The sequence below is a fragment of the Citrus sinensis genome, chromosome 6, assembly GCF_022201045.2.
Source record: "Citrus sinensis cultivar Valencia sweet orange chromosome 6, DVS_A1.0, whole genome shotgun sequence".
Classification (NCBI taxonomy): Eukaryota; Viridiplantae; Streptophyta; class Magnoliopsida; order Sapindales; family Rutaceae; genus Citrus; species Citrus sinensis.
The window spans coordinates 25,021,085-25,038,930 of record NC_068561.1 but is presented as its reverse complement, the minus strand read 5'-3'; the positions used below and the strand labels follow the sequence as shown (position 1 = coordinate 25,038,930).

Genomic DNA, 17,846 nt, shown 5'->3' with positions numbered 1-17,846 from the left:
ATGTGTAATGTATTGGTAGATATGTATATTTTATAATATCGAGAAATTATGTATGTATGTATGTACACACGTATGTATGATATTGTGTAAATATTTGATGTAACTTTTGTTCAATATATAGATATTAAACGGGTTATTGGTTTGATGTAACTTTTGTTCAATATATAGATATTAAACGGGTTATTGGGTAACCCGATTATTTTTTCATGTCGGGTTTGGATTGATCTAAATTTGACACGACACGAAACCGACCTGATGACTCGTTTTGCCAGCTTTATGTGTAAGTGGCGTGAAGTACAAAAAAGAAAGAGTTATGGAGATGCGGGGTATCGATCCCCGTGCCTCTCGCATGCTAAGCGAGCGCTCTACCATCTGAGCTACATCCCCATTTACGAGATACCTGGACACAAGATTTTACAAATATCAAAACATGTTTAATTCATACTTTCGTCCGTGCACAAAATTCATGGCCATGTAGCAGAGACTATCACTGCAACAAAATGCAGCTGAGAAAGCTCTCACTACAGCCTTCCAGTCCTCTTCGTGTCCTCTCATCAAAATACCCGTTCCCTTTGCTTCAAAAATGGTCTCGATTCTCTTCTTCTTCTTCTTCAGAGTCTCAAATCCCAAACAGTCATTCCGTCGAACCGTTAGATGACAATCGGAGTGAACACGCTTCCACCGCCATTTCCATTGACCGCTCTGGCCTCTACAATCCTCCTGGTATACTCCTTGCGCTTGTTTATTTTATTTGTATCCACATTGATTTCGTTTACAAATTCGTTGAAACTGACTCCCCCCACCCCCCGAACATTTATCGGGGTATGCAGAACATTCACATGAGCGGAAGTTGGAGTCTGAGCTTGTTAAGCATCTTAAAGGGATCATTAAGGTTTGGAAATGTTTCCTTTCTTGGGATGGTGCTTCAGCTTTTTATGGAAGTAGATGAATTGTTTGAGGAAATGCCTGTGTGTTTTTCTACACTTGGGCTTGCTTAACTGAATTTGCAATTGATTTGCTTGCGAGGCTCATACTTTTCTTTATTGAATGGCGTAGAAATTTCTTGTAGTAATCATTTTTTCCGCATGTGAAGTAGTTTGAAATGCTAAATTTGAAATTTTTAGAGATGGTTTGTCAACAGTATGACATTCCGGCAAAAGGGGGCAAGAGAACAATTGAGATGTTTCATAGAAACTTGGAAAATGAAAACCAATTTTCTTTTGACTTTGTTAAGGTTCTTTTTGGGGCAAGGTAAATATAAGAAAATAATCCAATGGTTTTCTTTGTGTCAGTAGATATTACTTGACAATTTCAGCTTTATGTATGGAGCTGATTCATTATTATTGCTAGCTTTCCAGTTCCGCGGTGGGCCAATCTCAGTTGCAGAGTATATGGAGGAAGTTTTGACAAACCCAAAAGCTGGTTTCTATATCAATCGTGATGTGTTTGGAGCAGAAGGTGATTTTATAACCTCCCCGGAAGTAAGCCAGATGTTTGGCGAGGTATTTTTCTTTCTGTGGATCTGGATTACTATTTTCTCTGATTAAGTTATCAGGAAAGTTGCTTGGAGCTGTTGTACAAAAGATCATTAGTTTTTAGATTTTGATTTATGTTGCTTTGGTTTTCATGGTTGAAGATTTACCATCACAGAAGAATTGATTTCCATTTGTTATGCTGATGTGAATTTAGATGGTTGGTGTATGGGCCATGTGTCTATGGGAGCAAATGGGACAGCCAAACAGAGTGAACCTGGTTGAGTTAGGTCCAGGGAGAGGAACTCTCATGGCTGATCTTCTTCGTGTATGATACTACAGCTTTCGTCTTGTATCTTTATGATCCCACTCTTTCTTGAAATAGATGATATTGTGGTTAAGTCACGGTTATTGTGTTTTCTTTCAGGGTGCATCAAAGTTTAAGAACTTTACTGAGTCATTGCACATACACTTGGTAGAATGTAGTCCAACGTTACAGAAGCTTCAGCACCACAACTTGAAATGTATGGATGAAAATAATGCCAATGATAATGTCGAAGAAAGGACTATTAGCTCATTAGCTGGAACACCTGTATCATGGCATGCTGCGTTGGAGCAGGTTCCATCAGGATGTATGGAGTTTTAACTTTTCCCTCTGAGAGCTAGCCAATGACATCTATATCATTTTATCAATAATTTATGAATACTAGTAGAATGTTCCTACATCTACTTTATCAAGTACATGTTTTCGGTTTTGGTTAATGATTATGTGACAACATCATCTTGTAATCACTTTGTTTGCTTAATTGTGTCACAGTCCCAACAATCATTGTTGCCCATGAGTTTTATGATGCTCTTCCGGTTCATCAATTTCAGGTTTGTCTAGTTGATTGTAGCTGCATACATTTGAAGACTGTCACAGTTCTTTGTTCTCACATGGGAAATACCTTCTTGTGCTTGCTCAATACTGAAAATGCATATTTTATCTGTATATTTATACATTCTTGAGTCCTATACTGCTCGATTTTACAATTCCTTGCCTGAAAATTTGTCCTCCAAAAGAAACTTCTTTCTTTTTTTGCGCACAATTCTGATTCAGTGATTTGTCTGCAGAAGACTACTCGTGGCTGGTGTGAAAAATTGGTTGATATTGCCGAAGATTCATCGTAAGGATTTGGAATGTAGTCTGACAGCTTTAGTATTTTCACTTATATTAATCCTAAAGAATTGAAAGTATGATACTTCTTATATACATACATCTATTAGGTTTCGTTTTGTTCTCTCTCCGCAGCCTACACCAGCAACTCTCTTTCTGTTGCAGCGCTGCAAGTGGGCTGCAGATAAAGAATTGGAGAAGCTTGAGCACGTTGAGGTTTGTGCAAAAGCGATGGAGTTGACTGGTGCTATGGCAAAGAGAATAGGTTCTGACGGAGGTGGGGCTCTTATAATTGATTATGGCCTGAATGGAGTAGTCACAGATAGTCTGCAGGTTTGAAGCCTTAATGTTCCTTATTTTGTGCAATTTTTTTTTTTTTGGGGTTATTGAAATGCTGCTTATGCCATAAATGACTTGTTTTTTTTTTTAAATTTTTACTCTCATCGGACACTCATTCACTTACTAAGGAGACAGTACTTGAATGTTTTGGCTCATATATGATGGCTTATTTTAACAAAATGTAAATAATCAAGAAAACAAAAAGACCCCACTGCTTCTGAAATAATTTTCTGGTTTATGATTTATATAGCCAGCGTCTCTGTTAAATAGGAAACTCATAATATGATGAGTCGTTCCATACATGAATAAATTCAATTTTCTGCACCTTTTTCTCTAGTTCTTAGTTTCTTAATAATTAATTAATGCAGGCAATTCGGAAACATAAATTTGTGGACTTATTTGATAATCCTGGGTCTGCTGATCTCAGTGCATATGTTGATTTTGCTTCCATCAGGCATTCTGCGGAGGAAGCTTCAGGTAAACATACTCTTAGTTTTGGCTTTATTTAGTTATTTGTTTATTTTTCGTTGAAGGTAGTTCAAAATGTGAATGAAGATTAATATTCCAACATGTTTTCAGAAAGAGTGTCTGTCCATGGGCCAATGACTCAGTCTCAGTTTCTTGGTTCTCTTGGAATAAACTTCAGAGTTGAATCACTACTCCAGAACTGCACAGAAGAACAGGCCGAGTCTCTGAGGACAGGATACTGGAGTCTAGTTGGTGAAGGTGAAGCACCCTTCTGGGAGGGACCTGATGAACAGGCACCTATTGGTATGGGCACCCGATATTTGGCAATGGCTATTGTGAACAAGAATCAAGGTGTTCCAGTTCCATTTGAATGAAGTTTGAATTACAGCACCTTTTCTGCTTTAAGGCTCGATACTTTTAAGCAATATACGTCCATTAGTAATGTATGTTCTCATCAAATAAATTTACCAAGCCTGTATTTCTTTTGAAACTGTTCTCAAATTTTTCCTGTGGCAAGTGAATGGAGATATGATCCTGTTCATGTCTTCTTTTTCTTCTAATTTATTTAATCCTTCCTTTGTTTTAGTGTTTGCAAATTGCAATCGTGATGCCTTGGGGCCCACTGGTACCTGTGCAGGGTTCGAGACCCAGGAAAATTGGGAAAATTGATTAGTAGAGAGGATATATTTTAATAGAATCGATGCTGAGAGGATATATTTTAATAGAATCGATGCTGAGTCTTAGGTGGGTTTTTTTTTTAATCTGAATAAATCTTAATTAGTCTGAATTTTAAATAAAATTTAATATTTAAATATAAATAACATAATTATTTTTTTATTTAAATAGTTAAAAATAAATATTAAGTTATTTATTTTTTTTAATTTAAAAAATTTAAAAATTAATATTTTTATATTTATACTCTTATAAATTATTGTTTTCAATAGATTTTGGGGTAGGGAAATCAAAAATCTATCTTGAATAATAAATTTATATTTTTGGGAAAGACGGGGTACCTCACTAGTTTATTGTGTGCGGTGCGGTGTATCTGAAATTTAGGGGAGGTGAGAAAGGGAAAGAGAGACGAGAGATGTGTCATTCAAAATGAGCTTCACGCCTACAGAATAGTAAAATAGAGGTTAGAGGTGAAGTCGGGATACCCCGGTGTTCACACTCCGGCGCTCAAGTTAGCAAACTCAAGCTTTTATGGTAAAGAGAGCTGACTAACCCTCTATAAATTAGGGTTTAAGGTTGAAGAGAACTTCTTTTTTGGAGTGTGAGTGTTTTTGGGTCAATAAGAGCCTCATGGAGAATGAAACTTAGGCGCCTTTATATATGGAGTACTTTAGCTGCCACGTGGCGTACCCTTTTTGGCTAACGTCATTTTACCGTTTTTATGACTTTTGGGGCCGTTATGTGTATGTTCGCGGCGTATCTCATCTTTTGGAAACGTGGCGCGCACTGGAGAGTGGTCTGGGGTACTTCTGCAGTAGTTGTTGGGTAGGCGGTTGGGGACCACTGTCCTTGGGACAGCGTCCTTCACTTTTGGCAGAGGTCTCAGGTGGCTATCCCTCCTTTTAGGACGTCGTTTTTTATTCCTATTTCTGACAAAATCGAATAATATCTTTTAGGAGGCTGAGACATTTCTCATGGCGGATATTTTCAGAGGATTCTCTTGCATCCGCTTTGCCGGGTACCTCGAGTTACGTGGAGTACCCTTTATTATGCGAGATACCCCTATTTCTTTGGGGTACCTCCTATTATGCGGGGTATCTCTATTTACGTGAGGTACCTCTAATTGTGCAGGGTACCTCTATTTGTGTGGGGTACCTCTATTTGTGCGGGGTACCTCTATTTGTGCGAGGTACCTCTAATTATACGGGGTACCCCAAATTATACTGAAATCATTTTATTGGTTGACACGTGGCGCTCTATTGCCTTTCTTATTTTTCCCTCAAATAATTATAATAGTAAACAAATAATAAATATTTTAAAAAATATAAATAAAATAATAAATTATTATAACATAAATTATATTGAATTAAGTACCATTTGTTAATATTTTATATTATATATGTTAATTAATTTTATTATAATTTTTGATGTTTTTATATGAAAAAAATTCATAAAAATTATGAAGATAAATAATGTTAATTTAAATAAAATAAAAAAATAAAAAATAATAGTTTACTACTGTATATTATCTCACTTCAAGAACTTCTCCCCGAGAAGGAGAGAGGTAAGTTCACGCAAAGTATAAAATGGACCCTTTGTGTCTAAGGATGAGACCAAAGTTAGGACTCCACTTCTTCGTCGTCTTCTTCTTATTATTCTTCTTCATAATCCCCCTTTTGTAAACGAATCCAATACTATTGCGTCGTCTCGGCTTGTTCTTGTTTAAAGATGGGGGGTATTCTTTCAAACATTTTTGGGGCCGGAGGATTCGACGGCCAAGATTCACCCCACTCAGAATCTGCTACCAACGTTATGTCGTTTCACTCGTCCGCCAGATGGCAGCTCCATTTCGATTCCTGCAAAACTTCTTCCCAATTGGTACAGTAATCATACAAATACAATATAATCAGTACCCAGTTCGTTCAATTTTCTTGACTAAAGATGAAGATCAGTCTATTGCGCATCATCATGAGAATTGATCAAAGTCAATTTTCCCAATTGAAAATACAAAAAAGCGAAACATATATAAGAGAGAGAACATGAGCGAGCAATCAGTCGGGGCTTATGGCAGCTGGTCTGTCTGCCACTGCTGAGCTCCGTGTTTCTCAATTTTTTTTTTTTTTTTTTGGTTGGGATCTTCGATTTAAAAACTGAAATTCAGTTTTGTTCAATGAAAATATAGATGGTGATAGATTTTGCGGCGTCGTGGTGTGGGCCCTGCAAGATCATGGAACCGGAACTGCGTAAGATGGCTTCGACCTACTCCGATGTCCAATTCGTCAAGATTGATGTTGATGAGTTGTCTGTATGTTCTCTCTTCTCTCCTTTTCCCCTTTTTTAATTAAATTAAATTAAATATATATATGCTCTCCGCGTGAACGGGATTCAAACATCAGACTTAAACTAACACACACGACGTCTGTTATTATTAGAATTATTGGGAAAAAAAAAAAGAGTTATGACAAAACATTCGGGATATGTAACAAATATTATATCTCACGATCTCTCTCTCTTTTTTTTTTTTTTTTTTTTTTGGGTGGTCGTGGGATGTTGTGATATTTTTAGGATGTGGCGCAAGAGTTTCAGGTGCAGGCAATGCCTACGTTTGTGTTGGTGAAGGGAGGGAAGGAAGTTGAGAGGGTGATTGGTGCTCGAAAGGATGAGCTTTTGAAGAAAATTGAGAAACACAGAGCTCAGCAGTGGCAGACAGACCGGCTGCCATAAGCCCCGACTGATTGCTCGCTCATGTTCTCTCTCTTATATATGTTTCGCTTTTTTGTATTTTCGATGCGCAATAGACTGATCTTCATCTTTATGTAATAATAAATTCTCTTTCAATGAATCTATCATATTATATATTTCCTATTTTATCTTCAGTTTCTCATGTTTATCTCACCTTGCAATTTCCGTAAATTTATGGGGGCCAACTGGAGGGTATTTCTTTTTCTATTTTCAATTTTGCTTTTTGGTGGCCGTCGACGGGTTCTAAGTTCTCACCAAAATAGGGCATTCATCCTCTATGGAGAAACAGTCTTATACGCATTGGTTTGCCGAAGATTTTTAGAATCATGAATTGTCATTCTAATTTCCATTTTCTTCTAAGAAATTCTTTTCTTAGTTATCTGTCCTATAATTTTTGTAAGAATAATGATATAATTATAAATTTTTATATAAATTTATTTTATACAAACTGACGTAGCATGATAAAATTAATTAAATTAAATATTTTTTAACCAATATATTTATTTTTATTATTTTATATTTTTATTCGACTAATGAATTAAAATCGCCATCACTCTTCTTATAATCTATGTATGTTTGCTAGAGCAATTAATTTTTATTTTTATTTGTCCTCACGGAATATAGATTAATTAAATATCTCATGTTTTAAACAACCGTGGCCCACGTTTAAAGCATTGGTAATGTACGTTTAAATTAAACAATTCTCCTCAATACCCAAAAATCTAGGCTACACAAAATCTATCAATCTCTTTCTTGCATGTACAATGAACGAATTTCAACCTTCGGAAAATATCGTACCCCAATCGAAAATTGCCTTTGCCTCTTCTAATCATTGCACCCAATAACGCAAATCCAGCATTTTCGGAAACTGATATTCAGATGGAATAAGAAAATAAGATGAGGGCAAGAAGGGAACTGAAGAGGGGGAAAAAATAACGAGAGGGAGGGGAAACAAAAAAGAAGAAAGGAAATACAAGACAAACAAACTGCAAAGGGTGGTGATATAATAAATACAGGTGGACTAAAGGTTTATACATTAGGATGATAATTTATGTGGCTTTAATATCAGTTCTCAACTATAACATATGTTTCCATGTTCATGTATGATCTCTATCAGACGGTATAAGATTGCTGAATCGTGTCGATATCCAGACCTTTCAGCCTAACCACTGATTCAACATGCCCTTTCAGAGTACTCAGTTCTCTCAATCTGCAAGATTCAAAATATATAAGAGCATCATGTATTAGAATAACTCTGCATTGCAACAAATTTAAGTATCGTGCTTGTTCTCTTTATAGGTTTACCTTGCAATCTCAGCTCTTCGTTTTGCCTCTTCAGCCATCTGGTTGAGTTCTGTGAACTTGTTGTGTTCACTGAACATCTTTGTATCAGGTGCGTGTAACCCGTGGAGGGTTCTCTGTGCATGTGCCCATTTAAGCTCACGTTCTTCTTTACCAAAATCCTTCTTCCTTGTGAAGGCAATCTGCAAGAATAGCAAGCACAGCATTGAGAGTGAGCAAGAAGAGGATCCACAGCTTGAATCAACTCTACTGAACAATTAGAACAAGAGCTATATGTACCCTTTGCTCAATGACAAGATCCCACGCCTTCCCGCTCAAAGCATATCGGATGAAGAACTTAATAAAATCAAGTGGGATGTAGAAGATGAGATTGTAAAGCCAGACCACACCAGCCCAACCCCATCCAACTCCTTCAATTTCAGCAAAGCTCCAGTTCGCATAGACAGCAATCAGAGTAGCAATCTGTTCACGGAATAAAAAACAGTAAGTATTCTCATATATTCAGAAGGAACATGCAAAGAAATGCAGAAAGAAATCAGCATCACTCACCAGCTGAGCAACAGCGAAAGCCAGAACAAGTAACAGGCCAGGACGGTCAACAAAAGACCAACTCCTAGCACGGGTCACGAATATGAGGGCCTGACTAATGGTACTCACTTGCAGGTATATTGCTGAGGCAAGCTTTTTCCAGTCATCTATATCCTTTTCATGAAGACTCGAAACACCAAATGTACGCTGAATATTGCAAACCAAGTTTTAGTCTCCAGTTACTGGATACAAGATTTAAGGAAAGACATACATTTTCACATGTTTTTAAGTGCATAAAAGCAAATATTACTCCGTGAATATTAGTAAACAAGATCATTACATCACATCAATCATCATGAGCATACATAACACAGGATTTTGGTGACATGATAATACAAAGGTAAATTTTCTTACTGGGAAGAAATCTGTCCGGTACGCAGCCCAGAAGAAAATCACTGTCATCATTGCTAAATAACCACCAAGAATGACTCCAGTTGTAAAGATCTCAGCCAATTTCCAGCTGTCTGGCAGAGGAGATGGTTTCACTCTATCTTTCGATATTGTCATAATGGTACCTGGCAGTTCAGGTATTTTGAAGGAAGAACAGACAAGGAACCATCTATTCAGGATAAAGACAAAACAAACTCGACACATGGAACCAGGATAAAGTAATAAATTCTTCATACAGAGAACCAACCACATTTTGGGGGGTCAGTGGGGAGACATACACACACACACACAAAAAAAAAAGAAAGAGCAATACAAACCATCATTAAGAATAGCAATTATCAGCACCATGAAGGGTGGGAAGTCAAACTGCCAAATGAGAGCCAGCAGCATGAAACCAAGCTGTCACCAAGAGAAATAGTTCAGTACACCAAGTTAAGATATACAAGCTACTTTTGTGGAAGACTATCAATTTCATAAATTCCAAGCTATAATTATTGTGGAAAAGTAGCAATAATCAATTAAATCAAACAATGTTGTTCTGTACAGTATCTCAAACCAAAAGCAAAATACTTACCACAATACGGATGGTAATAGATACTGCATATATCTGCAACAAGAACGAAATCACTGAAGCATCAAAAAGGGGGGAAAGAACAATAAAGAAATCAATTAATTCAAGTAAATAATGTTCCAAGTCTTGTTAAAATTAGCACTCTGTCAGAGACGATGGGAAGGGCTACTAGACACAGCTAAACTCAAGCTTTCTTGGGCCAAAGTACAATAACCAATGCACAGACTCATTGCATGCTGTTTGAATCTCAAGCAAGTTTTTTCTCCACCACCAGGCACTGCAAGCGGAGTAGAATGCCTGATCCCCAAAAAAGCTTAAACGCCACATTCTGAACTCCAGTAGTTTCAGTTTAAGTATGCTAAATTTAATTATTAGAGAGTGTTCATACATTAGGCATGTGCATGATCAATACAAATACTCACCGTGTAATTTTTCATCCTCTGGAATATTGCCCGACTAGTTAGAACAGCACTAATGATAACACTAAGGCCAGGTTCCGTCAAGACAATGTCTGAGGCACTACGAGCAGCATCAGTTGCATCAGCAACAGCTATGCCAATGTCTGCTTTCTTAAGAGCAGGAGCATCATTGACTCCATCACCAGTCATTCCACATATATGTTTCCTAGCTTGCAAACGTTTCACAATTTCATATTTGTGTTCTGTAATCAACATAAGGACAGTCAAATGACCCAAGAAATGAGAAGAGATATAGTGAGTCAAAAGGTCAAAAAAAAAAAAGGCTGCAGTTTCTTTACGAATGTATCAACTATAACATAATATATTGATCAGCGGCTTCATGATCAGCCATATATTGATGACTGCTTGGTGTAAATTAGGAGATCTAGCTTCTTACCAGGGAAAACACCCGCAAACCCATCAGCCTTCTCGATCAGCTCATCAACTGGCAAAGCGACTATTGACTCATCCTTGTTCTGTCCCAATAAGGCTGATGAAGGATACATGTTGGTTCCCATTCCAAGACGACGTCCCGTTTCCTTTGCAATTGCAAGTTGATCACCTTAAAAGTGGAAAATGTCAAAACAGATGGAATACTTATCATAATGCTGAAGAAACAGACAAACTAAATATACTACATAAGGGAAATGTGAATGGAGCATTTAAATTCCTTCTCATCCATAAGAATTTACTGACAGAATGATTAAGCAAACAGGAACACTCCAAATTCTCAATATACAAAATGTGCCCAAGCACTGACTGAATATAGTGTACAAAACAAAATGACATAATACAACAGATAGAAGAAGAACCTGTGATCATTTTCACATTCACCCCAAGATTTAATGCCCTTCGTATTGTTTCTGCACTATCATGTCTAGGTGGATCAAACAAAGGCATTAGTCCAATAAATTGCCATGGGCCTCCTGAGCTCTCCTTTCTTCCATCAGGAACTTCCTGAAAACAAACTAATAAATATAGGCTATGCTAACATGAAATACAATAAAAGTAATAAATAGATGAACTGACTTGAAAATAGGACCCATCACAACAACACGGGTATATCATATACCTGGTATGCAACTGCAAGAGAGCGTAATCCTCGCTCTGCAAACTTATCGATTATGGCATGAACTCTGCGTTCTATCTCTGATTTGTTGAGCACAAGATTTAAAATCTGAAAGTCAAATTAGAAAGAAAAATTGTATAAAAGACTATTCCAGAACCATTAAATACGCAATTAGATGATGACTGTCATACCTGCTCCGGAGCACCTTTGCTGACCCGATGCATTTTTCCTTCACTGTCAATATATGTGAGGGCTGTTCGCTTATCTGTTGGGTTAAATGGTAGGAAGTGAACTTCCTGGATATTAGCCCGTGCCTGTTGTCATCAAAAGCAAAGAAACCAATGTCAAAGAGTTACGAAGAACAAAATGTTAAACTGAAGAAAAATCCTGGTACTCTCAAAGTTGCCTTTGCTGATGCAAAAGTTCAGCAGCAGCAACTGAGCTTAAATAGATTAAACAGAATACCTCCTTGGGATCAGCCAGCATTCCCACAATAGCAGCATCTATTGCATCCTGGTTTTCCACTCGGGAGGCTCGAGCTGCCATCAGAACAACAGCGTCTGCATCTACTCCTTTAGCAAAGATCTAAACAAATAATGCAGGCCAAATGTTGAAACAAACTACAATTCGAAAGCGAAAATCGATCCCCATAAAGTGCAGCATATCTTGTACAAACCTCAATTAGATTCTTGTCAACAGATAGTTTGTTCAAAGTTAGAGTTCCAGTTTTGTCACTACAAAGTACATCCATGCCTGCCATTTCTTCTATTGCTGTCATTCTCTTTGTGATGGCTCCCTGCAGTAAACAGCCCATATATGCTGACAACCATCGACCAATGACTATAAAGTAGCAGCATTGTAACAACAACTATGACAAACCTGCAGCGACAAGCGATGGGAACCAATTGCCATTGTCACTGATAAAACTGTAGGCATGGCAATGGGAATTCCTCCAATCAGGAGCACAAGTAAATTATCAATTCCCGGGCGGTATTTCCTGTGCTGAATCGGGTACATGACAATGATCTCTACTATCATCCCCACCGCAATTGAACATATACAGAAATTCCCAATAGCAGTTAACACCTATGAACAAAGCCAAAAGAAAGGATTTGGTGAATGCTAATACGAATTAAAAGATAAAAGAAAACTTGAAACATGGTGTAGGTTATAAAAATATCAATCAGATGATAATCATCTAGCAATCTGTCTCCCTTTTCTTTCAGATAGTTTTAGTTTAGAACAGAAGCAATGTACATTTGCTTTTTCTTACCTTTTGAAAGTGGCCTTGTTGATTCGTGGAATCCACAAGGTGAGCAGCTTTGCCAAAGAAGGTATGAACACCGGTGGCAATAACCACAGCTTCAATCTCCCCCTGTTTGCACGTAGAGCCTGAATATACACTGTCACCGGGACCCTTTGTCACAGGAAGAGACTCTCCTGTGAGAGCAGACTGCAACATAAAAATTGGAAAAACTTGAATAAACTGCTCAACTTAACAAATCAATTTGATTTCGACTACAAAAATGCAAGGTTTGCAAAAGCACCTGATCAATTTTCAATGGATCACCTTCAAGGAGACGAGCATCTGCAGGAATAATGTCACCAAGCTTAACACTGATGATATCACCAGGAACAAGAATGGCTGCATCCTCCTCCATCCATTTCCCATCTCGAAGGACCTAAAATATTCTCAAGCAAGATAACATGAACTTACAGAACTAGAATACATAATCCAACCATTATATCAAACTCAAAATACAAAAACTCGTAGAATTTAAAACAATTCAAGGCAATGCTTAAAAGATCATATTAAAATCTATTCAGTACCTTAGATTTAGGAGCAAGACTAGCCATGAGAGCTGCAGCAGCATTACCCGCATTGTTCTCCTCTATGAAACTGATTGTTGAGTTGATAAGAAGCAGGGTTATGATACCAACAAAATCTTGCCAGTCAGGAGGTTTACCCTACAAATGAGGTTCCCAACTGTGAGATTATACGTGGAAGAGAAAATAAAAAAATAAAAAAGTATCAAAAGAAAAGTAATAAGCCTGAATTATAGTTATCTGAAAGCAGTAAGCCTTCCAATAAATGGAAATACAAAAATTTAATACTCACTCCTCCATTGGCAAGTGCAATAGCCATGATAGCTGCAGCTTCCATAACCCATGAGAGAGGGTTCCACATAAACCCCAAAAACTTCAAAATTTTACTTTCCTGCAAAAAAATAAATAAATAAGCTTACAAATCACCCAACGTTTAACTTCACTTCATTTGTTTCCTTTTTTCACAGCTGAATTTCAAATAATAAAGGATAAATTTAATTCCAAGGTTTCTATTTTCAAGAATTCATAAAATATGAACTCTTTACACATAAATTTTTTTTCCTTTTCTTTTCCAAAAAATAAACTCTTAAAATGGAAATAACAAATTGATCAAGTAACAGCACCTGTTTCTCCTCAAGTTTGTTATAGCCAAAAATGGTCAGCCTCTCCTCAGCAGCCTCGGTGGAAAGACCCTCTTTATTGCACCTCAAAGTCTCAAAAACCTCTTCCATAGGCACGTTTTCCTGAAATCAAAAGCTCAAAAAATTCACCACAAAACCAAATACCCAGAAAGCAAAACTCTCAAAAACACAAAAAAAAAAAAAAACAGCAACAGAAAGGAAATAATAAAACGAGCTGGGTTGCTCTGTTTGCAGTACCAAATCTACAGCTTCCTTCAACACTGCCTCCATAGTTTCAGCCTTGCTATCCATTTCTGTCAATCAATTCACTTGCTTAAAGCTCTACAAAACCAAGAACCCAATCATATCAAAACAACTTCGCTGGCAAAATTTTGGAGGAAAAAAATAACAGAGAGAGAGAGAGATTCAAAGAGACATCACCTCAAAGAAAATTCTATATTTGTAGAGAGAGGAAGAGAGAGTGGCTGGTTGGTGAGGTGGTGTTAATCTCTCTGTAGAATCTAAAAGTGGCAGCCTTTATAAGGGCAAGATAGTCACTTGGTGGGGATAATCAAGCAGCAAATGTAGAGCATGTACTTGGCAGGTACACTTCTGTTAAGCTTCTATTCTATTTTATTCCTCTGTTTTTATCTTTTTTTAATTTTTTGTTTCTTCTACTTTTTTTTTCATTTTATTATTTATATTTTATACACAAAACTGAAAAGACAGCACAGTACATACATACACGGTATAAGTAGAGATGGCAATGGGGAGAGAAGGGAGGGGACCAATTTTTTCATATTCATCTTTATTTTGTGTATGTCCTCGTTCTAGTCAGAATTACTTAAGAAAATTTTTATCCCCTCTCTGAATAATAACACGGTACAAGTGTCTCGATGTGCTTTGCGAATTGCAGCACGTAATGAACTACTCATCCTCATTTATAAAATTGCCCTTTCATGGGGATTTTTTTTTTAATTTTCTTAAAATGGCAATAATAAGATACAAGTTATTGTACAATTTTTAAATAATAATGTAAATAAAATGAAGCGTGTGATAGTGATATAACAATACCCCATCGCCTCATATAAATTGAGTCGTATCCCAATTTATTCATATTTGAGACGTAAAAGAAAATAATTCTTCAAAAATAAAATATTTAAGTAATCGTCTAAGAATACATCCTAAAGAAAATAATCCTTAGATAAATAATACATTTGAATAATTTTCTAACAATACATCCTCATGAATAATTTTTTTTTTCCTATTGTTGTATCATCCGTACATGTTTCTTCTATGTTCATTTGATAAAGATTGCCACCAACGGAAAATATATTTTTTTTTCTTTTTTCTCTTAATTTCTCTATGCCCAAAAAAAAAAAAATTGTTATTTGTGGTTTAAGCAATTTTTATGTGTCGTGGCAAAATGGAAAACAAACTTTATAAAGCCGACACGAACGATATCAAGTGCTTTTGTTTGGTCCGAAATCAAAATCAATTATTTTATCTTACAGATTCTGTAACATACGCATCCAATGCATGCACCACACCTGTCCTGCATATGGAGAAAAAGCTTGCAATTGTTTTTGTTTGGCAGCTAGCTAACCAATCAGGAGCTGGCTAAGTTGGATCTGTATGTTACAGAATCTGTAACTTAGCCAGCTCCTGAGTTATGTCCCCAAATTTTAAGAAATTTCATTAGCAAAAATATAGACAGCATAATTGTACAGTAATCTTTAAAAGTTATTTGATCCTTGGGCCCACCATTTCTCAGTTCTAAATTTGATTAGTTTTAGACTTAATGCTGTACAATCCTGATAATTGCATAATAATAATAACAATAAATAGTTAAAACCCCAAAACATCCCTTTCATCATCACTTGACTACTAGAATTATATAATCACATTCTTTTTCTCCGAGAATTTAAAAAAAAAAAAAAAAACTATTTTTTATAAGTAGATGAAGAAGAGTCCCATTGAATCCAGACTCTGCAAGTCATCACATGAAGTCATAAAAGTCTGCTGCGTCGTTGTCATTTTATGTAACTTCTGCACTTGCTTTTGTCTTTCTTACTTCCAACTTCCCTCTTGTAATTATTGAACCTTTGAAGCTTGAATTGAATTCCCATGAAGTCATAACGATAACTATTACTACACGTCTCAAAATTTATATTTTAAAAAATTATTTTAAACAACGGAGCACGTATCAATTAATTAATTAATAATATAATATAATATAATTAATTTACTCAAATTTTATAAAAAAAAATAATTATTTAATTAATGACATATTATTTTAAAGTAAATTAAAAAAAATTAAAATTTATATCATTACTTATTTTATTAAATACATAGCAACATCAATCATGTAATGTCTTTTTATCTAATTAATTAATTGTATGTGAACTTAATCTAATTGGCAAGACATAATTGTCATTTTCATTGCTATTATTCTACCCTCTTAGTAGTGGACACGTATTTGGAATTTTGAATCAGTTTTTCCATTAGTCTAAGGCCAACTGTAAATGTTTGTTTTTGCTTCTTAAAATAAATAAATAAATTAAATAAAGTCCTGAGAATAAGAAATTATTTGAACATCTTTCTAAGATTCTATGAAAAAAGAAAAATATTAAAGTTTATCGTGAGTACAAGAATTCACAAGTCACCAAAATTTAATACGAGGGAGCTAGAGATTGGCTAATTCAAACATTCCACCAACTATTTGAGTGAGATATTCAAATTTCCAATCTATTCAAAAATCATTTTTATTTTTTCATATTCTTCTAGCGGCCCTTATTAAACTTGGTTATGCTATAACCTAACCCAAAGAGAATTTTGGGAGGTGGAAAACATGTTGATATTTCTAGATACAAGTAAAGTTTGGTAACTGTGAGCACCCACCACTTCCATTACAAAATCTTTGGATGCCAGTGCCATATCCAGAAAATGGCCAACAAAGACAAGATTAACCGATTCCAATTGAAGAGAAAGTCGTAAAGAAAGATATTTACGAAAAGAAAAGGCACAATTTGTAATAAGATTCTCGCCACTAGAAACTATTCATGATCCCCAACCCCCCTATCTCAATGGGACATTTATGAAATTAAGCTAACCTCCTTTTACCTCCTCAAGTAATTAAAAAATCTAAAATGAAACTTGAGATGGGGAAAGGGTAGACTACCTACCATAGAATAACAATAAATTACTTAAATTTGAATTTTAGACATAAAAAATAAATTTCACTTATTGAAAATTATTGTAAATCAGTAGTGAAAATTTATCAAGTGCGAAGGCTCTCATACATATTTAAATTAGGATGCTAAATAACTATAATTTCATTTAAACCGAGACTCAAATTTGTATTCTTCAAAATGTAAACGTATTAATAAGTAGTACTCAATTAATAAGACATCGGTTGCTTGACTTAAAGTGGACAAAACTTACAAAAATTCAAGTACCCATCACGACACCCTCTTTATATATTAAAGATAAGCTTGAGATCATGGTGTTGGAAAGTTCAAAATAAAATTAATTTAAAAAAAAAAAAGAGAGAGAAAAAGAAACCGGCGGTTGATTGCCACATGGGTTCTTCAAGGGATAAATATATATGTATCAAACTTTCCATGAAAGTAGGCACTAAGATCACTTTAGTGGCAGGCCTCTAATAGTTTGCAAGCTGTAATGTGCACGAAAGAAACATGAAAGGAATGGGATTTTTAGGTAATCAAGAATATTATGAAGAATTGAGATTAGGTTGAAAATCAAGAATATTAGATCCGACTTTTCAAGGGAAGAAAAAAGGTTGATATTCAAGAAAGATTAGAGGTTAGATTAGGTTAATGTTAGGGAACATGTGCTCATCTTTCTAGGAAATCATGTCACCACCTTGTGTTAATTTATGATAAAGAAATAATATCATTGTATATTATATACATAATCCAACTCAATCTTTGACAAAAGCAAAGATATGGAATGCTCTCGACATTCTGTGTATTTTATTTTATATCGTAGGTCTAGGACAGGTGCGAGGGAGAAAAAAAAATAGTTTTGATGAGAAATTAATGGTACATATATTTATATCAAAGAGATGGCAAAAGACCAAAAATATTGTAACACTTTGACAAGCAGGTAGAGGCTTGAAAATAATAGGAATAGTAGTAGCATGTAGAATT

The 17,846-nt window shown here is 35.7% G+C and overlaps 3 protein-coding genes and 1 non-coding gene across 5 annotated transcripts; 2 read left to right on the top strand and 2 right to left on the bottom strand.

The window, feature by feature from the left end:
* Positions 1-314: 314 nt before the first annotated feature.
* On the bottom strand, positions 315-387 carry TRNAA-AGC (transfer RNA alanine (anticodon AGC)). The gene has a single exon. It is a non-coding gene; the product is annotated as a tRNA-Ala (tRNA).
* A 79-nt stretch (positions 388-466) lies between these two features.
* On the top strand, positions 467-4,020 carry LOC102616507 (uncharacterized). Of its 2 annotated transcripts, none has more exons than XM_006482462.4 (10): positions 467-723; positions 831-892; positions 1,359-1,502; positions 1,690-1,800; positions 1,900-2,104; positions 2,290-2,348; positions 2,586-2,638; positions 2,739-2,961; positions 3,336-3,444; positions 3,547-4,020. In XM_006482462.4, the coding sequence occupies exons 1-10, from the start codon at positions 501-503 to the stop codon at positions 3,807-3,809; spliced, it is 1,452 nt and encodes a 483-aa protein (XP_006482525.1). In that variant the 5' UTR covers positions 467-500; the 3' UTR covers positions 3,810-4,020. The 2 variants fall into 2 exon arrangements, with proteins under 2 accessions (XP_006482525.1, XP_024956013.1); XM_025100245.2 differs by having other exon boundaries at positions 650-723; positions 1,351-1,502.
* Positions 4,021-5,702: 1,682 nt separating this feature from the next.
* LOC102616803 (thioredoxin H2) lies at positions 5,703-6,983 on the top strand. Its single transcript, XM_006482463.4, has 3 exons — positions 5,703-5,985; positions 6,290-6,412; positions 6,673-6,983. The coding sequence occupies exons 1-3, from the start codon at positions 5,836-5,838 to the stop codon at positions 6,829-6,831; spliced, it is 432 nt and encodes a 143-aa protein (XP_006482526.1). The 5' UTR covers positions 5,703-5,835; the 3' UTR covers positions 6,832-6,983.
* An 850-nt stretch (positions 6,984-7,833) lies between these two features.
* On the bottom strand, positions 7,834-14,279 carry LOC102617102 (plasma membrane ATPase 1-like). The gene is made up of 22 exons (XM_006482464.4): positions 14,116-14,279; positions 13,933-14,016; positions 13,678-13,797; positions 13,347-13,445; positions 13,058-13,195; positions 12,775-12,909; positions 12,501-12,680; positions 12,107-12,313; positions 11,904-12,023; positions 11,693-11,812; positions 11,419-11,541; positions 11,231-11,335; positions 10,971-11,115; positions 10,556-10,720; positions 10,123-10,361; positions 9,704-9,736; positions 9,447-9,528; positions 9,094-9,254; positions 8,701-8,886; positions 8,431-8,613; positions 8,155-8,333; positions 7,834-8,059 (listed from the first exon to the last, which is right to left on the bottom strand). The coding sequence occupies exons 2-22, from the start codon at positions 13,984-13,986 to the stop codon at positions 7,963-7,965; spliced, it is 2,871 nt and encodes a 956-aa protein (XP_006482527.1). The 5' UTR covers positions 13,987-14,016; positions 14,116-14,279; the 3' UTR covers positions 7,834-7,962.
* Positions 14,280-17,846: the final 3,567 nt, after the last annotated feature.